Source organism: Malus sylvestris, chromosome 17 (genome assembly GCF_916048215.2).
Source record: "Malus sylvestris chromosome 17, drMalSylv7.2, whole genome shotgun sequence".
Lineage (NCBI taxonomy): Eukaryota > Viridiplantae > Streptophyta > Magnoliopsida > Rosales > Rosaceae > Malus > Malus sylvestris.
The window spans coordinates 7758118-7779654 of record NC_062276.1 but is presented as its reverse complement, the minus strand read 5'-3'; the positions used below and the strand labels follow the sequence as shown (position 1 = coordinate 7779654).

General features: G+C 37.8%; 2 protein-coding genes and 1 pseudogene across 2 annotated transcripts; all 3 read left to right on the top strand.

Annotated features, from left to right (window-relative positions):
* Nucleotides 1-227: 227 nt before the first annotated feature.
* On the top strand, nt 228-3094 carry LOC126610290 (uncharacterized). The gene is made up of 3 exons (XM_050278302.1): nt 228-1996; nt 2134-2664; nt 2750-3094. Exons 1-3 carry the CDS (start codon nt 1208-1210, stop codon nt 2861-2863), a joined length of 1434 nt encoding a protein of 477 aa, XP_050134259.1. The 5' UTR covers nt 228-1207; the 3' UTR covers nt 2864-3094.
* A 4030-nt stretch (nt 3095-7124) lies between these two features.
* On the top strand, nt 7125-11762 carry LOC126611738 (cysteine-rich receptor-like protein kinase 44; annotated as a pseudogene).
* A 3126-nt stretch (nt 11763-14888) lies between these two features.
* LOC126610293 (uclacyanin 1-like) lies at nt 14889-16009 on the top strand. The gene is made up of 2 exons (XM_050278305.1): nt 14889-15122; nt 15347-16009. Exons 1-2 carry the CDS (start codon nt 14954-14956, stop codon nt 15895-15897), a joined length of 720 nt encoding a protein of 239 aa, XP_050134262.1. The 5' UTR covers nt 14889-14953; the 3' UTR covers nt 15898-16009.
* The last annotated feature ends 5528 nt before the right edge of the window (nt 16010-21537 follow it).

The following is a 21537-nucleotide window of genomic DNA, read 5'->3' as shown; positions in this document are numbered from 1 at the left end:
AGCATCGATGGTGTCATACATCTGATTTTCAGGATCAAATCAAATTGGTACAACGCACTACTTAGTTGCTTACTTTGTCATACTTTTCGTAATTAAATTAGCATAATGTATCGGGTTTATGCATTTTGATTAGCTGTATCTTAATCTTGAAATAAGCAATTATTCAAGAGATTTTTCTTAAATGATTGTAACTCAAGTGATTAAGAGCGGATGCCATGCACATGAAGTCCTTTTTATTCGTTTTTACACCCTCAGTATTGTTTGTTTAAAGACATTTACCTAGTTGTTTTTTCACGAGCAAATGGATTGTAACGCAAGTGATTTAAGATCAAATCCGATGCACCTGAACATAAGTTACATGGATGCCTCACGAAACCTCAAATTGTAAGTAATCGTTTCCTTGGATTTTTCAATAAAATGCATACAACGTTGTTGGTTTATTCTTCCAAGAAAAACAAAAACATAATTAGGAACCTCGAACTTTGCTTTACGTAACACTTCCACACTTTTATTTTTGCTAAGCCCGTTAAAAGTATTTTTTTTAAAGAAAAACTAATGAAAAATAATTGAAAATTTTGAGTTTTAACGATAAGGATAAAATAAAAGGTAAAGTGAATAATATTAGGATTGATTTTTTAGTGTAAAAATGTGATTTTTCGTTAAAGTAAACAGTACCAGAAGCTTTTCGTTAAAGTTCTTTTTTTTTAATCTTTTTTTAACTTGCAGCCGAAGTTTGCTTGCTCTTTCACGTTCTGCATTTTCCTTTACCAAAACCACGCATAATTAATATTAATTAATTAATCTCTTATAATCTCCAAAGGCCACGTCCTAATACATTTCCAACACCATTTTTAACGCCTAACCTCTCTTCCTTATCTCTCACACTTTCAGTCAATGCCATTGCTGTCAAGGACCTGACCTTTGACTCTAACCTAACGTACGCACCCAGCCGCTTGGTTGGCTGCCCGATTTACATTAGGTTGGCAGGAAAATGGAGGACTTTCTGTGTGAACCATGACTTCTTTTGGAATTTTAACCAACTAAATACACTTTTGTGCAGAATTGCAGGTCAAATTTTACATCTTTCTTTTCCCGCAGATTGCGCTTCTTGATCAGCATCTTGGTTTTATGTCCCACACTTGTATTTTCTAGATTCATTTTCTGCATTTCTGTTTTGTTTGCTTGTTCTTCTTCCTTTCCACTTAAAATGCTGCCGTTTCCTCAGTCGCCTTCGAAACCCCAAAGTCCGTCTCGGTTGATAAACTTCTTCATAGTCTCATCTTCTTTATGCACGCTCTTCCTTCTTGGGTCGCTCTTCCTTGTGTTTACGAGCTCAAAGCTTGGACGTATAAGTTCTCTGTCTCAAGATGCGTATTCCCCGCCCTCGACCTCCCTTGAGCACGTTGTGTTCGGGATTGCTTCGAATCAGAAAGCGTGGTCTGCTAAGAGGAAGGAGTATGTACGGCTCTGGTGGAGGAACCAGTCTATGAGGGGATGTGTCTTTCTCGATAGCCTTCCGCCTGATCATCAGCGTCACGTCCATGACACTTCTCTTCCTCCTGCGTGCATCTCGGGTGACACTGCAAGATTTCGTTACACTTACAGAGGCGGTCTCAAGTCTGCTATTCGTGTTGCACGCGTTGTTTCTGAGACCGTGGCGCTCAACCATACGAATGTGAGGTGGTATGTTTTCGGAGATGATGACACAGTTTTTTTCCCTGAGAATTTGGTGAAGACACTTTCTAAGTATGATCATGGACTGTGGTACTACATTGGGACAAACTCCGAAGTTTATGAGCAAAATAGGGTGTTCGGATTTGGAATGGCTTATGGTGGTGCAGGTTTCGCTATAAGTGCCCCATTGGCGAAAGTACTGGCGAAGGTGTTTGATTCGTGTTTAGAACGATATCCACATCTCTATGGAAGCGACTCTAGGATTTCCTCTTGCTTGGCAGAACTCGGCGTTGGATTAACAAGCGAAGCCGGTTTCCATCAGGTACCCTTTCTTAGCTCATCAAATTGTATGTGACATTCACATTTTAGTAGTTTAAATTGAAATTTCAGCGTGCTTTTTTCTTAGTTTATATATCAAAGAAATAAATTTGTGGTTCTGGGCTGTTAAAATTGAACCAGAATGACATTCACGGCGATATGTTTGGCCTACTGGCTTCGCATCCGGTGACGCCTTTGGTATCCCTGCATCACTTCGATCATGCAAACCCTGTCTTCCCCAACATGACAACTATCGATGCTCTAAAACATTTGTTTAAAGCTGCGAATGTTGATTCTCAAAGAATGTTACAGAAAACAGTGTGCTACGACAGATGGTTTTCGTGGACTATCACGGTGTCATGGGGTTACGCTGTTCAAGTATACGGAAATCATATTCTTCTGCCGGACGTCCTCCCCGTGCAGCAGACATTCAGCCAGTGGAAAAAGGGAAGTGTTTTGTCAGGAGTTTATACTTTTGACACAAGAGAACATCACAAGGATCCGTGTCGAAGGCCGGTTGTTTTCTTTCTGGATAATGTGTCTTCTGGTGCGGATGGAATCAAGAGCATATACAAAAAGTCCTACGAAAATTGCTCCTACGACATGGCTTCGCCGAGGAAGCTGGAGGAGGTCAGAGTGTACTCACATAAGCTGGACCTTGATATGAAACAGGTATTGCTTTCGATCACTTGAGCATTGTTATACTTCTTCATGAAACTTATACAATACTAAATCCACTTTTTTGTGAATTAATCAGTTGCAGGCGCCGCGAAGGCAATGTTGCGATGTATTACCTTCTACGGGCAGCAAATTGATGGAAATCGAAATCAGAGAATGCAAAGAAGAAGAACTAATACGCATGCATCCGTAGCGGTGTTTCATATTGCATATAGCCAGATTATACAACATTATATCATACAGATCATGTAATTGGTATATCATGCTATCTAGCTAGCTAGAAGGCATTACACAGAATTATTAGTTTACTGTTACTCATTTTTTGTTATACAAAAATGTAGATCCTAGAAGAAACTTGGGAAATTATGTATACTTACTTTGATTTGATTTTTATTGATTAGTATATGCTGTGAACTTGCTTAAATTGTGAAACCAGAAATACTAAAATCATTTTCGATAAACTCCTTATAACCTCTTGTAACGTTTTTTCTTTCACCAATGTGAAATTTTTTTATCTTCACATCATCACAAAAACAACCACTAAATATGGCAAGGAGAACAAATCAACAATATTCATTGCTTGACATGCATGTTGCAGGCCAATGGAAGCCACGGTTTGTTTTTTTTTGTTTTGTTTTTTTGAAAGCTAGCCACAGTTTGTTTACACCAAACTATTAGCATTCATCACTGAATCTTTTCTTTTGTGGTTTACTGAGATTTTTACATAGCATCTACAAATACAGTTCTTGTGTCCGACTGTCCCCATTGTTTGAAATCTTGTTTACCAAACCAAAATGTGGGGAACCTTTTGTTTTTGGTAAACCAAACCAGAATTTGGTGACGCCGTAACTTTCATGTTCTTCCATTGGCTGTTGAAATTTTGTATTAGAATATGTGGGCATCTTTCGTTTTCAGGAGTAGTAAATTCATACATTCTGTTTTCAGGAGTAATTTTTTAATATATTTAAGATATGATCATGTGACGTTATTATTGTACAGAAATATAATACACAAATTTATTTTGTTAATATACTTTAAAATAAGACATATAAATTATGTTGTTTATTCTCATTATAACATGTAAAAATTTGTTACAATCTCTTCGTATTTTGCATGATGGGTCTCATTGAAGCTCTATCCTCGTAATTCTCATGGATGTGTTTTTTTCTTGAAAGAGAATATCAGGGTGTTTGGTTTGATTAGTTGTTCAAACATTTGGAAATGAAACGCGTCACTTTCTCATTTAACCTCTTCATGGAAAGCTTCATATCTTATTTAACATTCTGCTGGGAAAGTGGCTCGGCCAAACAAACCAAAAAAAGTCCAACCAAAAGTTTTTGGTTGGTAAAATTTACGACCAAACGCATTGAAGCTGAGACGCCTCGCGTCTGAAGGAAGTAAACGGTACGTATTTCAGCTTATTCGAAAAATATGGTTTTTGGGTAACTAATTGGAATACTTTCATTTCAGAAGTTCAATTATAGACTCAAAAGCCTTTATTGTTGAGCTGATAAAACGGATTAGTGATGCCATCATTATTGTGCTCAGAAATCAGTGGGCAAAATATGTTGACTTGGCTAAAATAGACCATTCTTTTTCCGTAAGATTCGAAAACCTAATCCAACAAGAAATAAGGAGGTTTCCTCATGGATTCTCCTGGTTTAATACGGACTTTACTTTCCTAAAAGGTCATCTTCTTGACTGGTCTAAATACATCATTCTAGGGTTTATCTCTGATAACGCAATCTATGCATACTTATTCCCTTGCCTACTGTTTGGGTCTTAAAATTGTTTACTAACTTGACCGTCAGAAAGCCTTTGAGTGGCACACAATCACCCTCCGGCCCGCATCCTTGGCTTGCTTAGGGCTATTTGTTCTTTTACAAGTTAATGAGTTTGGTCATCTACACCACAAGAGACGGTGGACCAATTTGATTCCAACACTCTTCTCTCCTCTTTCTCCCTCTCATGCTACCCAATTCAGTTTAAGTTTTAAGATTTAAAATTGTTTAAATCTCATACCAAACAAGTTTTTAAGTCTTAAAGAAAATTATTTTCAAAACATGTTCTTAAGAAATATTTTGAGAAGTAATGAAATTTTTTTAATAGAATACCAAACCTGCTCTAAGAGACTCAAAAGTGATTAGTACTTTCGACCAAAAAACATGTTCAGTACGATTGAACTTAGATTCAATTAATCCTCAAGATGATTGGTATTTTCTTCGATTCACCACAAGCCATATTGTATTTTTTTTGTTGTATGTTTTTCCTTGTACCTTTTTTCTAATAAATTTTGGTAAGTAAGGGTGTTTTTGGCCCTTGACTATGCTAGATTAAAACAAAAAAAATCCTCAAAACAAGAGCGCAATGCATGTGTGCGCGTTGTTTGGGTTAATATTTAAGATTGGACTTTATGAAATGAGGCTCAAGGGTGTCACAGCAAAATGGGGACTTGCCCGAAGCCCAATAAAGAGGCCTGAAGCAAACTGAAGCCTTTTTAGCCAAGGCATAGGCCATATGTCTAGGGATGAAGTGATAGATGACAGAGACCAACTCACCACTAGCCAAAAAGCATTTTCTAGTGGCATTACAAGTAAATAGATGATGACTCACTACCCTCTGAGAGCCCTCGGCTAAGAGTAAAGCTAAATCAGTCGAGCCAAATCGTCTATAAAAGGAGAAAGAGACACCAGAGGTAAGGACACTCAAACAACCAATCAATCAACATTCAAACTCTGCTTTCAAGCCAGTTCATACCCAGAAAGCTGAAAGTTGTCCAGATTCAGTCCTTTTTAGCTATATTCCCCTTAGAAAAGCCATCTTTTGTCTAGTATAAAAGCTCTGCTACATTCCCTCAGTGTTGTAGTATCGATTCCCTTGTGTAAAACCCATTTACCATCCATCCTTTTTAGCATATAACCTTTGTAAACCCAAAGAGAAGTGGTTGCAAGAAGTTCAACTTTACCCAACAAGGTTAAATCTTGCTCAAGTCTCTTTGTTTGTACTTTAATTTAGTAGATCTGTCGCTTAATGTATTTTTCAGTATGTATTTAATTTGTTTCCAACTATTTTCTAATTAGGAGCCCCATTTGCATTCGAATATGGTTAAGTTAATGGATCTACCTTCATTAAAGTGAACTGTAATCGAGGAAATAGTATTAAAGGGGCTTGAACTCCCTTTGTTTTGGACGTACTAGATTATGAACTAAAAGTCCTTATTTACAAGGCAAGAAAAAGAACTTAATGCAGACTTAACCCATTTGTGACAATCCTTTGATAACAAGAAGTTTGAGTAACTTGGGGCGCAAGTAATCAACTTAAATCACATTTGTTATACTGAGATAACAATGGCGTGCCTAGCACTTTGTTAGTTTTGATTACGAGCCTCAAGGCCTACAGCTAAGGCCCCACAAAGGCACCTTTCAAACTAACTAAAAACTTATATTGCAGCACACCAAACAACAAGTGCAAGTGTCACATCCCGACCCGGACTTCATCACATCTCGGGCCTCGCCTCTGTCGTAGCACGATATTGTCCACTTTAGGACCCGATCACGCCCTCACGGTTTTGTTTCTGGAAACTCACGTGAGCAACACTTCCTAGTAAGTCACCCATCCTGGGATTACTCTGGCCCATTCTCGCTTAACTTCGGAGTTCCTATGGAACCCGAAGCCAGTGAGCTCCCAAAATGTCTCGTGCTATATGGAGGTGAGCATGTACATATAAGACATAGAGGATCCACTCCCCTGGGCAGTGTGAGATCTAACAACAAGCCCGACAACACATCAAGTGCCAAACCCCTGGGGAGCTGTGTGAGGGAAATCTTACCCTGAACATGCGCTTTAATCAGGGGTGGAACAAGGATGATTCTGGAACTCACAGAAGATCGGAAACAACGTCTGAAAATGGTTTCGAGGGCCCATGAATTTTCACTAAGTGTTTGATAAAATGTCCTAAGGCGTTGCCAACACTCACCAACTCGTGTTGACAGAAATGAGTACGTACTTCTTTCAGTTTTGTATCTATTTTTCAACTTGGTTGCTTAGTTAAAGGATGGTCATGTACGGCTTGTTTACTTTTGACTCTTTCATGGTGTGCGTGGATTTTTTGTTTGGATTTACTTTGATCTTCAAAGGAACAATGATATTAAAATTATGCAGAAGTGAAGAACTACACATAATCAGATTCTAAAAGCTACATATGTATATATAATCTTTCTTTCACCATTTTTAAATTAAGTACTTTCTTTAAATTAAAACTATTTAATGGTTTTTTTTTTAGATATAAATTATTTCGCCGACAAAAACGTGCCGGTACTGGTCAATGAAAGTACTGTATGTATTCTACTTAGAATGTTGCAGGGGACACATTTATTTAGCATTCATCACATAATCTTTGGTATTTCATTTCCTGAAAATTTTTCTGCTTCTAATCCTTTTTATCATCTTATAAAATGCAATTCCTCGCATTATATTTATACGCTTCTTATTTTCTCTTTATTTCATGCTTTCTTCAAATTTACTATCCCGCAAAAGCGCAAAAGATCGACCAGTTTTCGAGCGGTAATACCACTGGCAATTACACTTCCGGGAGTGTCTATGAGCAAAACATAAATATTACCCTCACTTTCCTTGTTGCCAATGCATTTCAAACAGGATTTTACGTCACAAGCATGGGTCAGATCAATGATGTGGTTTATGGCCTTGTTCAATGCCGCGGTGATCTCTCTAAAATTGATTGCCAAGCTTGAGCAAATAAAACAGCAACTGAGATCAGGCAGTTTTGCCAGAAGCAGGCTTCGGTTGGCTACATAAATTGCTCGTTCGACCTGCGTTTCTTCTCTACTTAGACAGTTTCCCAAGGGGGAACTTATAGGACGTCCATACAGCAACTGACCCCGTTCTTTGCAAACGTCAGGTAGGCAACTTAGTTAAGAACCTATCATACAAGCTGCTTCCGATCCTTCAAAATCGCAATAGGGGTCACCAGTTACACGGATTTCAACGATATATATGGCATGACTCAGTGCACCCAAGACCTAGCAGAAAATAGCTGCTTAATTTGCCTGCAGGAGATTGCCAGTTATGTGTCGGAGTGCTGTGATGGATTTGTTGGGATTACACTAATTTCTAAGAGCTGTTATCTCCGGTATGAGATGTATTCGTTTTTCCAGTCACCATTACAACATCCACCACCTGCAGCGGCATCTTCTCTATTTCCTTCATTGCTTGAGTCTAACTCAAGTACTACTAGCGGCACTAATAAGACTAGTCCTGGTAAAATTTTAGGTTCTTTTGATGCATTCAAAAGCTTCCTGCATGCTCATGTAAAATCTACAAGATGGTACTCCAACGGGAAATGATTTCTTTACATTCTTTTTCTCATTATGCACGTACACCTTGTTTATTCGATTCAAGTGCCAGAAATAAGCAAGTGTGTACATTGGAAAAAAGTGGAAATCATTTCCCTTTATCCAATTCCGCGAAAGTAACTACTATGATACTCTTGAGAATAATCAATTGCATCAAATCAATCATCATGCTAATTAACTTAGTTAGCATACAAAACTTTTAGTTTTATGAATTGAGTACTCCTTTAGAGAATTAGATATGAATTAGAGAAGTAATAATTTCATGTTTATGCAGTAAAGAAGAAGATTTCAAAAACCATTATTAATTATCATAGTTATCCCACTTCTTGTGGGGTTTGTGATACCCACAAGCTGCGCTTTTTGTTTGCTGTGGGAAAGGACCAGGAGAAATGGAGTTGGTAAGTGGATCATACATACCTCTTATCAATTGAAGCATTAAGTTCTACTTTATATACATATATTGGAGAAGGGGGAATCGAACTTAGGATATCTCGGATGGCCACATAAATGAATCACTTGAGCTACAAGCTTTATGAAGACATTAACTTATATATGCCCCCAAAGACATTAGCTTTGCATATTGTCATGCAGATGATGTTTCGGATGTTCGTGAAGATGGTAACAATATAATGGATGCACTTTTGAGGACTACATACACTTAAAGTTGCAACCGGCAATTTCTCAGTAGCATATAAACTCGGAGAAGGTGGATTTGGTCCAGTTTACAAGGTACGTACTTCCAGTTCAATTGCAATTAATGCATTCTCTACAGTTTGATGACATTTGTACGTAAATGACACTGTCCATATATGCACCTCTAGGGAAAACTGCCTGATGGACAGGACATAACGGTGAAAAGGCTGTCACATAGTTCAGGCCAAGGTCTAGCAGAACTGAAAACCGAAGTAATGCTCGTTGCTAAGTTACTCCACTGGAATCTGGTGAGACTGCTGGGCTTCTGCTCAGAAGATGAAGAGATGTTACTCGTCTACGAATACCTACCCAACGGGAGCTTGGACAAGATATTATTTGGTATTAATTAGTTGTCCCTAGGTTATTTGCTTTTGGTGTAGATTATGTATTTTTTTTTCTCTTCATCACATTAAAATTATGTTCATATTGAACTCATTAAAGTTTTGGACATAGATCATGGGAGAACATTTAGTTTGGAATGGGAAAGAAGATTCAAAATCATCGTTGGAATTGCACGAGGGCTACTTTATCTGCACGAAGATTTTCAACTTAGAATTATTTATCGAGATTTGAAACCCAGCAACATCCTCTTAGACAAAGACATGAACCCTAAAATATCGGATTTTGGTTTGGCAAAACTGTTCCACGGAAGCCAAACTCATGGCAATACATATCGCATATCTGGTACTTTGTATGTCACTAAGCTTAATTCCTAGTTAGATCCGCAATGCTCATCGCTTGATATATATGCTTCTCTAACTCATGCATTACTTGCAGGGGATACATCACACTAGAATATGCTAAAAATGAAAATTTTGCAACCAAATTTGATGCCTTTTGTTTTGTTTTTTGTTTTTTTCTTTTTTGTCGAAAGGTAGAAGTTTGTTGAATTTAGATACGAACAGTTACATTTGCATCTTCTGCTATAATATTAAGAAGGAACTCTGGACCTAACTCATCCCAGCTAAATCTCCCATCACATCAACCGTGATATCCTTGTTTAGCATCTGAATCAATCCCTTAGAATCCGATTCCACCACTAATCTAGTACCGGACATCACTTCCAATAACCATCTCCATCCCTTGCCTAATTGCCTCTGCCTCCGCCATGATTGCACCACGAACCGCTCCCCCTCCCACCCCTCCCGTAAGCCTAGGGATCCCAGCAAAGTCCCGGAGCACCCATCCAACCCCACCCACCTTCGTGTCTTTCCTCCATGCAGCGTTGCAATTCAGCTTTAGCTCCCCAAAAATGAGTTTCTTCCATTGACAGACATCTCCCCCCCCCCCCCCCCCCCCCGACTGGGACCCCGTCCCGCGAGCCCTTCCCCTGGACTACGCCCCATCCATGACCCATTGACCCCCTACTTCTTCGTTGTTCCCCTCCCTCCACTATCTTATCCACCATAGCCTCCCTAAACTCATTGACTTGCTGCTTCCATAACTCAATAGCCACGTGCGGTAGAATCCGAGTTCCCTCCAAATACGCCAGAAGCCAGCTTTGGGATTGTAGTTCTGGAAAGGGTTTTTATTGCAAACGGTTTCTGAAATTGACTCATCCCATTAAGATAATATTTGAAATTGAAAATCAATTTATGTAGTCTTTGAAAATAGATGTCACAAATCAATGTGGACATTCCGTAACAATTTCGTCAAAAATTCTGTTATGTGTCTCATCAACACATAACTGAATTCCACAAATAAATAAAAAAATTACCATGTGAATTAAAAATATTTAAATAATAAAAAACAATTTTTATTTGTATAATTAAAAACTAAAAAAAAATAAAAAAATTAATGGTGGGGAATAGGAAGATGAACAGTAATGTTCATCTTTCCTCCTCGACTCCTGCTAATTTTCTCCTTCCTTGCTCTGCATGTGCATCTGTACATGCTTCAATTTCGCAATGAGCTCAATCATGCGACCTTGAATCTTCAAGAACGCAGCTCTGTTGGCTTCGTCGACCATTTTTCCCAAGATTGAATCTTTCTGAGTTCTTGGTTTTAGTTTGTTTATTGGCCTCGAATCTGGAAGAAGAGGTGGCCGTGAAACAAAATCCAGGTCCCTTGTGCTCCCATTGGCCATGAAAAGCGTAGGACAAAGACCGATGAGACCTACCCTTAATTATCCCCACAAAAATCAGAAAAAAAAAGTTGAAAAAACAAATTAAGGGTGATTGGTGGGGAAGAAGAAGATTAACAGTACTGTTCATATATATATATATATTAGTTTTTAACTATACAAATAAAATTTGTTATTTATTATTTAAATATTTTTAATAATATTTAATTGAATTGTGGGACCTAGTTATGTGCCACATCAGCACATAATAGAAATTTTGACGAAATTGTGACAAAATGACCACATTGATTTGTAACACCTATTTTCGGGGACTACATTAATCGATTTTCAATTTCAAGGATCATCTTGATGATATGGATCCATTTCAAGAAACATTTGTGATAAAAATCTTTTGAAAATTATAACATGTCGAAAGAATTCCAGCACTTTCTCAAATCTTCAAAGTTATGTAAGTATGTATATGTTATATTTTTAAAAATCTGACAGCCGCACAAGAACTGATCACTTGATTAACAATTCACATTTACTGTATGTCAACATAACATGTTAAATTGGTTGAATAAGCTTTGTAAATTTAGATTGACTTGAAGTGAACTCTTAAAATTGTTACATAGGCATGGCAATATTGGGCCAAGGGAACATCATTGGAGTTATTGGATCCAAGTCTGGGAGACCAGTGGCCTAGATATGAGGTCTTGAAGTGTATCCACATTGGGTTGCTATGCGTTCAAGAAGCTTCGGCTGAAAGACCTACCATGTCGGAGGTTGTTATGATGCTCAATAGTTACTCAACAACCTCCGCTGTGCCGTCGCAGCCAGCGTTTTATATCCGGCAGGAAAGCTCGACAAATTCACAGAAGTCTGGTGGATTTGAACTCGATAAGTTAGAAGATGCAGCTCAATCGGTAAATGACCTTACAGTCACTCAACACCATCCTCCCTAGGTTAGCTAGTAATTGCAATGTCACAATAATTGGAAAGATATTAGATCTCTCTTCTATCTAGCTAGCCAGAAAGTATTAGTTTACTGTTAGTCATTTTTTATTATACAAAAATGTAGGTCCTAGAAAAAACTTGGAAAATTATGTATACGAACTTTGATTTGATTTTTATTTCTTTTTAATCAAGAAAATATATTAAAGGGAAAACCCTAGAGTACAACCGTTCTCTACAGAATCAAACTGAAGAGCATGAAAAGCAAATGAAGGAATACAATGATTCCAAATATGACAATCAGTAATAAGAAGGCCTTAGTGAGCGAAGGCATCCGCTACAAAGTTAGCCTCTCTATAAATATGTTTCCAGTCAATGCAATCAAAATTGGTCACCTTCCACTTGATATCTTCAATAATAAGAACCAGATTCCATGGCGTCATACCCCGGTCCAACATTGACTGAATGACCAACTTAGAGTCACCTTCAACTATAATCTTTGTATAGCCCTTCCTTTGAGCAAAAAGAAGGCCCTTCCTGAGAGCCCTAACCTCCACTTCTAAAATAGTGGCACCATCTAGATTTAAAGCTCCGCCTCCAATAAGCTGCCCATTATAATTTCTTTAGACAAATCCCGCTGCCGCCTTGTCCCCAGCCACCGAACCGTCAAAATTTAACTTAACAAAACTATTAGTCGGCAGATGCCATTTAACAATTGTGGAAGTATCATCACTATTTCTTCTCAAAACTTTACCATTGACTTTAAGATATCGCTCACCCATAGATATAGTCAATAACTTAGATCTTGTTATGGCTTTTTAGCCAAAATGGTCCCCGGGATGAGCAAAACATTTATGAACACCATATTGTTATGGTTTTTTTAGCCAAAATTGTTTCTGGGATTTGCATAACTACTCACGTTGGTCCCTGAGATCTGAAATCAATAGAAGTAATCCCTGAGATTGTCTATCATCAATCATTTTGATCATTAGGTAAAAAATTATGTTAAATAAGGATCAAAATGACAAAATTACCCTCAACTTAATAAACAATGGGCCAAAATGGTTTGACCAAAATTGAGGGTGTTTTTGTCATTTTATTCTTATTTTATGGAGATTTTTCACGGAATGACCATAATGATTGATTGTGGACAAACTCAAGGACTAATTCTATCTATTTCAAATCTTAGAGACCAAAATAAGAAGTTATGCAAATCTCAGAGACCATTTTAGCTAAAAAGCATTTTGTTACAGTCATTCCAAATTTGATCAGTATATGTTGTGAACTTACTTAAATTGTCAAACCAGTAATACCAAAATCATTTCGATAAACTCCTTATAATCTCTTGCAATCTATTTTTTTTTTCGCACCAAATGTGACTCTTTTACCTTCACATCCTTACAAAAGCAATCACTAAATAGCAAGGAGATCACAAATCAACAATTTTCTTTGCTTGACATGCATGTTGCAGGTCAATGGAAGGCACAGTTTGTTTACCCCAAGCTATTAGCATTCATAACTGAATCTTTTGTGCTGAGATTTTACATAGTATCTACAAATTCAGTTCTCCTGTCCCCCTTGTTTGAAATCTTGTTCACCATACCAAAATTTGGTGAACCTTCTATTTTGGTAAACCAAACCAGAATTTGGTGAAGCTATAACTTTCATGTTCTTCTATACATGCAAATCTCAGTAGCTGCTGAAAGTTTGTATTAGAATATGTGGACATTTTTCATTTTCAAGAGTAGTACATCCATACATTTGATCTGTTTTCAAAAGTAACTTTTAATATACTTGAAATATGACAACTGGACGTTATTATTTTACATAAATGATAACATGCAAATTTATCTTGTATTAATATATCTTAAAATAAAGCGTATCGATTATATCGTTCATTCTTATTATAACACGTGAAAAATTAGTACAATCTCTTCGTAATTTTGCACGGGGCCTCATCGAGGCTGCATCCTCGTAATTCTTATGAATCTTTTTCTTGAAGGAGAGCATCTGGATGCTTGGTTTGGTTAGTTGTGTTCAGACATTTGGAAATGAAACGTGTCACTATCTCAATGGACCTCGTCATGGAAAGCTTCATACATTTTCTTATTTAACATTCTGCTGGGTTGGATTAGTAGATTAGGTGAATCGATGTATACCTACTAAACATGCATGAAGATGAAGTTAGCCACCCTGTCCATTGACCCTTCAACGTGGAAGCCATAAACCACTCCATTGCATAAGTTTGGCTTCGCTCTTTTGTTTTTCAGGTCTACTTTTTGTTTTTGTTAACAAAATTTAACCATCAGATTCTGTTTCGGTGTAGTTGTAAGTTGTAACACCACCACGTGAAAGTGTTATTCAACACAAATGATAACACGTGTGTTTGTTTTTTATTAATGTAATCTAAAAGTAGTTGTGGAGTTAGAATTTTATGTGTAGAAAAGCTTCTGATCACATATATAAGTAATTTGAACTCAGAACATAAGTGATTGGAGTAATTTACATAAAAATTGAAAGACCCTAAATAGAGAGAACTAAAAACATTGCACAAACAAAAAAACTTGAATATAGGTAAAGAGTAAGCAAGAATTTTTTCAAAATATAAGTTAAAGCCAAAGAAAAGTTGATATAATAAGGAGGAGAAATGAAGATTGCACCGCAATAAGAGAGATTGAAAGAAAAATGAGGCATGATCTAGAATGGAAAAAGTGTGAATTGAGAACACACTAGAATTTTAAGGGTATAGCTAGAAGAAAAAAAAAACTGGCAAGATCGGCCAGGGACCATTCTGGTCCCATAGTGTCTCTGCCATTGTCTAAAAGTGTGATAAATCAACATTTTCATCCACTTAATTATTATAACACATGAAATGATACACCACAATACACATTAAAATTTATCTCCACCTTTAATTGTCCATAGATTTCAATTATGTATTCGTTAAAAAAGAAGAGAAAATTTTGAACTATTTACTTCAATACGTTATCTACAACCTGTCCTTGCCTAATCATCATGGTACTTGACCAACTAAAACAACTAAACCCTAAATTAATATTATCTTCACTTTCAAATGTCTCTCCTTTTTCATTCAGCGTCTATATACATGAAGTGCCTAAATTTATATCTACGTGGTCGACTCTCTCTACTTCTTCATTCTATCCTTCAACTTCTTCGCCCCTTCATAACTAATTAAGCAAATATGGCAGCTCCAAGAACAACATTGATGAGCTTGGTTGTTGTGACCATGCTCATAGAATTGGCCATGGCAGCCACTTACATGGTCGGAGGTCCAAACGGCGCATGGGATTCGAGTACTGACCTTCAGACGTGGGCATCATTGCAGTCATTCTTAGTCGGAGATAATCTCAGTAAGTTATTTCCATACTCGAAGATGCTGAATGCAAATATCTTATAACATAGGAGCTGATATTCGCACATTTCAATAGTCATTCTGCAGTCCTTAGTAAAAAAATACAGTTAAGAAAGAGAAGATTGCGCGATGACGATTTTGAAATACTAATAACATTTCCCAATTTTTACTCTCACATCTACTTTCCTCTACTAATGAACACATACCTTTGTATGAATCCAGATTTTCAGTACTCACCAAACCATGATGTGATTGAAGTGCCAAAGGCAGACTATGATTCTTGCCAAGCAAGTAACTCAATTCAGTCTTACACTGGGGGAAGCACTACAATTCCTCTATCTTCTCCAGGCAAGAGGTACTTCATCTGTGGAACAATTGGACATTGTAGTCAAGGAATGAAGCTTGAAGTCAACACTCTTGCAACTTCTGCCACACCAACAGCTTCTCCCATAAGCCCTTCCCCACTAGAATCTCTTTCAGTTCCATCATCTTCACCGGAGACTCTTAGTTTGGCTCCAGAAACTTCCATTGCCTCGCCAGCAGAATCGGTAGCACAATATGCTCCCACATTGCCCCATACTTTGCCATCCGGATTGCCCATCAGTCCTGCATCAAACCCTACTGACATTCCTTCAATTGAAGCTCCTACTTCCATTTCTCGAACCGAGTCTTCAGGGCAACCTTCTGCATCATCATCGAACTACAAAGGCGGTCTCCCAATCAGTCTCACTATGGGGTTCAGCGTTGTGATCATGTTGTTGCTAGCCTACTAAGGTTTTAAGCAAGGAAGATTTACGTTATTGTTCATGAAAAATGTATTCAATTGTGTTTTCTGTGTGACAAAATTTCCTCAGCATTTTATTCCAATTTTATGATTGCTTCCTTTAGCATAGGCCTGGCAATTCCTTGACACGACCTGATAACCCGACACAACACGACACGAAATTAACAGGTGTTCGGGTCGACACGCTAATGAATCGGGTGTTATCGGGTAACTTGATAAGCACCTGTTAAGATAACGGGTTGGTTCGGGTATACACGTGGGTAACACGATACACGATAAGCAGAATATTAATTTAATAATTTTATAACTGTAAAAAATATTATATTAATTATATATATTAAATTAACTATAATAATTATATGTATATATATATATATATATTAAGTTTTAAATTAAATTTTATACCCCTAAAAACTATAATAATTATATGTACAAAATAAATAGATTTAAATCTACATAATATATATATATATATATATATACACACCATTGAACTTGATGGGATACACGAAACTAATTTCAACGATCCAACCGTTAAACTTGTTTGTATATGCTTCGAGATCGCATCAACAAAAAAATCGCAAAAAACAAACATTCAGAGATCAAGTAACGGGACAAAAAATTTTAACGGTTATAAAACAAAAAATCACGATTTAACGGTTATTTTAACTTCGATTTTGATGATTTTTTACAGCTACACTCATTGACCCTATATGAATACAATGAATGAATTCGATTTTCAATTTAAAATATTTACACTTGTGGATACCACAAAATCTTATGTTATACTTAATAAAAGTATAAATAAACTCTAAGTGTTAGTGAATCTATCGTTTTGATGAGATACGAATTCTATGAAACTAATTTCAACGATCCAACTGTCAAACTTGTTTGTATATGCTTCGAGATCGCATACGCCAAAAATCACAAAAAACAAACATTCAGGGATCAAGTAATGAGACAAAACTTTTCGACGGTTATAAAACAAAAAATCACGATTTAACGGTTATTTTAACTCCGATTTTGATGATTTTTTACAACTACACTCCTTAACCCTATACGAATACAATGAATGAATTTGATCGTCAATTTAAAATATTTACACAAGTGGATACCACAAAATCTTATGTTATACTTAATGAAAGTTTAAATAAACTCTAAGTGTTGGTGAATCTATAGTTTTGATGGGATACAAATTTTATGAAACTAATTTTAACGATCCAACCGTCAAACTTGTTTGTATATGCTTCGAGATCGCATATGCCAAAAATCACAAAAAAAAAAAACATTCAGAGATCAAGTAATGAGACAAAACTTTTCGACGGTTATAAAACAAAAAATCACAATTTAACGGTTATTTTAACTCCGATTTTGATGATTTTTTAAAAATACACTCATTGACCCTATACGAATACAATGAATGAATTTGATCGTCAATTTAAAATATTTACACAAGTGGATACTACAAAATCTTATGTTATACTTAATGAAAGTATAAATAAACTCTAAGTGTTAGTGAATCTATCGTTTTGATGGGATACGAATTCTATGAAACTAATTTTAACGATCCAACCATCAAACTTGTTTGTATATGCTTCGAGATTGCATATGCCAAAAATCACAAAAAACAAACATTCAGAGATCAAGTAATAAGACAAAACTTTTCGACGGTTATAAAACAAAAAATCACGATTTAACGGTTATTTTAACTCCGATTTTGATGATTTTTTACAACTACACTCCTTGACCCTATACGAATACAATGAATGAATTTGATCGTCAATTTAAATTATTTACACAAGTGGATACCACAAAATCTTATGTTATACTTGATGAAAGTATAAATAAACTCTAAGTGTTAGTGAATCTATAGTTTTGATGAGATACGAATTCTATGAAACTAATTTTAACGATCCAACCGTCAAACTTGTTTGTATATGCTTCTAGATCGCATATGCCAAAAATCACAAAAAACAAACATTCAGAGATCAAGACGACAACAACAACAACAACAAAGCCTTTTCCCACTAAGTGGGGTCGGCTATATGAATCCTAGAATGCCATTGCGCTCGGTTTTGTGTCATGTCCTTCGTTAGATCCAAGCACTCTAAGTCTTTTCTTAAGGTCTCTTCCAAAGTTTTCCTAGGTCTTCCTCTACCCCTTCGGCCCTGAACCTCTATCCCTTAGTCACATTTTCGAACCGGAGCGTCAATAGGCCTTCTTTGCACATGTCCAAACCCATTTTGTGTACATGTTGATGTTTCACCGCCTAACATTATGTGCCATACAGCATCGCCGGCCTTATTGCCGTCCTATAAAATTTTCCCTTGAGCTTTAGTGGCCTACGACAGTCACACAACACGCCGGATGCACTCTTTCACTTCATCCATCCAGCTTGTATTCTATGGTTGAGATCTCCATCTAATTCTCCGTTCTTTTGCAAGATAGATCCTAGGTAGCGAAAACAGTCGCTCTTTGGTATTTTCTGATCTCCGATCCTCACCCCTAACTCATTTTGGCCTCCATTTGCACTGAACTTGCACTCCATATATTCTGTCTTTGATCGGCTTAGGCGATGACCTTTAGATTCCAACACTTCTCTCCAAAGGTTAAGCTTCGCATTTACCCCTCCTGAGTTTCATCTATCAACACTATATCGTTTGCGAAAAGCATACACCAAGGAATATCATCTTGAATATGTCCTGTTAACTCATCAATTACCAACGCAAAAAGGTAAGGACTTAAGGATTGTTGATGCACACAATCAGTGAGGACTTTGGTACAACATAAAGTATTAGGTTTGTGATCTTCGCTAGATTGCTTTGGTCATTAGTGTGGATAAGTATGTAAATGGATAGAGACAGGAAAGCAAACACAAGATGTACGTGGTTCACCCAGATTGGCTACGTCCACGGAGTAGAGGAGTTCTCATTAATTGTGAAGGGTTTACACAAGTACATAGGTTCAAGCTCTCATTTAGTGAGTACAAGTGAATGATTTAGTACAAATGACATAGGTTCAAGCTCTCGTCTTCACTTGCCTTATTTGTCTCATAGGTAGATGTGACATCTTCTCTGGAAGTACTCTTCCTCCATCCAGGGGTGGTATCTTTAACTGGTGGAGATGCACAAGGTAATGTATCAATTTCACTTGAAGCTTACTTGTAGTTTCAGGCTTGGTCAAACACGATACAAACCATGTAGTAGGAGTCCCCCAAGTCGCCGAGCTAAGGGATATGCTGAAAGAGATGACAGACAAGGTAAGCAATCAGTCCCAAATCAGAAGTTTGATTTCGAGTTCCGGCTGATTGTTCTCATTCTCCCTATCTTGCAGGCAGCATGAAGGATAAAGAGAAGAAAAGGAGAATAAATGATATGAGATACTTTTGCTTTTGAAGAAGTAACTTTCCACAGGCTTATTCTTGAACTGGGCTGGAGGATTTTCTGGTTTCCTCCAGAGTATAAGGCCAACTGAAGAATTTGAGGGTCAAAACAAGTCCATCAAATCTAGAGTATGTTCGACCCTGCTGATATGGGATACTTTTGCTGTTGACAAAGTAGTGGATGTATCGGCACGTGTTCTACTACGTTTGTCTCCACATGCTTCCTTGTATTCGTCTCACTTTCCCTATCTGTTCCTTAGCAGATGTGGTATCTTCTCTGGAAGCATAAGATGTTGAAGATGAGTACTCGAGAGCAATGCCAGGTAAGTAATCAAGTAAGGGGTTCCAAGCAATCAGTTTCTGACTGGAAGCTTGATTCCAAGTGCTGACTGATTGCTCTCTTTCTCCTTGTCTTGCAGGTAAGAACAAGGCCAAAGGAAAAGACAGGGAAAAAGCATGATATGTGATACTCTTGCTTTTAACCCTGATGATATGAGATATTCTTGCTCTGGTGTAGCTTGTTTGCAGAGGTATTATCGGAGGGAAAGAAAGCTGAGTATTTCGAGAGGCTTCGTTGGGAGTGCCTTCTCAGATATGAGGAAGGGTTGAGCATTTTTGCAGGTCTGCCTGTCCGTTGAAAATGGAGGTCGACATATATAGGAGTTTCCCTAACAACAAGTAGTAATGCTATTCCTTTACCCTGCTTGGTCATAGCACAGTAGTAGGAGCTGCCAGCTTCACGTGTGTCAGAGCACTTTGAAAAAGTGGTCTGTGGTATCTGGAAAGCTGATGTTGCGTGTGAAGATTACAGACGAGCTTTATCCAAGGAGATCTGGCTCTCGAAGTTGAGAAAGCGGTGCCTCTTCGGTTTTCGAACAAGCAATCTTGTCGAGGATCTGGCTCTCGAGATTTGGAGAACGGTGCCTCTTCGATTTTTGAGAGAGCAATCCTGCTGGGAGTCTGGCTCTCGAGATTCGGAGAGCGGTGTCTCTTCGATTTTTGAGAAAGTAATCATGTTGGGAGTCTGGCTCTAGAAATTCGGAGGACGGTGCCTCTTCGATTTTGGAGCAAGCAATCTTGTTGGGAGTGTTTTCTCGAATGTGAGTAAAGGTTGGGCATGTTTGCTAGTCTACCTTGCCACGGAGCACAGAGGTTGACACACAGGGACTTTCCAATTATCCAGCAGTTGTGCTGTTCCTTTACCCTTGTGGGTAATAATATGGTAACTAGACCTTCAAAATTTATGTGTCTAAACTTTGTTAGTGCTGTTTCTTTGCTATTATTTTACCCTTCTTGGTCATAGCGATGTAGTGGGAGCTGCAAGCTTCACGTGTCTAAACTTTGTCAGAGATCTTTGTCAAAGTTATCTGTGGTACCCATGAGCTGATGGTGCGTGTGGAAAATGGATGATTGAACAGTAAGATTCACGTGCTTTCTACTTCACCAGAAATCTTCAACAGAATGCCCGTAATTTCAGCAAAGCTGAGTGTGCATGTGACAGGTGCTGACAAGGCTGAAAAAAGAAGGTGTCTCTTTGATTTTTTAGATCGGCCCTCGTGGTCTTTGAGCAGCTCAGCTTTTGAGAAAGGATTTCTGAGATCGGCCTTCGTGGTCTTTGAGCAGCCTAGCTTTTGAGAAAGCAAACGCCTCTTCGATTTCTGAGATCGGCCCTCGTGGTCTCTGAGTAGCCCAGCTTTTGAGAAAGCAAACGCCTCTTCGATTTCTGGGCAGGCGCCTCTTCGATTTCTGAAGCTCCGTCAAGTGCAGATTTTTATAGAGGCTGGCATTAAGTTCCAAAGCACACTTGAATCTTCACCAGTAGAAGCTCCCTTTTTGCACTTCTAAGATCTTGATTTGTCCGACCTCTTCTCTCTTCAACAGCTTTGAAAATGTCTAGCCCCTCCGACCGTCGTTTTGACTTGAACCTTGTTGAAGAGGCAGCCACGCCTTCTCCAGACAACATATGGCGCCCATCCTTTTTATCCCCTACTGGTCCTCTTACCGTTGGGGATTCCGTGATGAAGAATGATATGACTGCTGCGGCGGTGGCCAGGAACCTTCTCACTCCCAAAGATAACAGACTACTTTCCAAACGATCTGATGAGTTGGCTGTTAAGGATTCTCTGGCTTTAAGTGTTCAGTGTGCAGGTTCTGTGTCTAATATGGCCCAACGCCTATTTGCTCGAACCCGCCAAGTTGAATCATTGGCGGCTGAAGTGATGAGTCTCAAACAGGAGATTAGAGGGC

Coding starts and splice junctions, on each gene's coding strand:
- LOC126610290 (XM_050278302.1), top strand. CDS start 1,208: ATGCTGCCGTTTCCTCAGTCGCCTTCGAAACCCCAAAGTCCGTCTCGG. Junction 1,997..2,133: donor GCGAAGCCGGTTTCCATCAG/GTACCCTTTCTT, acceptor AAATTGAACCAG/AATGACATTCACGGCGATAT. Junction 2,665..2,749: donor TGGACCTTGATATGAAACAG/GTATTGCTTTCG, acceptor TGAATTAATCAG/TTGCAGGCGCCGCGAAGGCA.
- LOC126610293 (XM_050278305.1), top strand. CDS start 14,954: ATGGCAGCTCCAAGAACAACATTGATGAGCTTGGTTGTTGTGACCATG. Junction 15,123..15,346: donor CTTAGTCGGAGATAATCTCA/GTAAGTTATTTC, acceptor GTATGAATCCAG/ATTTTCAGTACTCACCAAAC.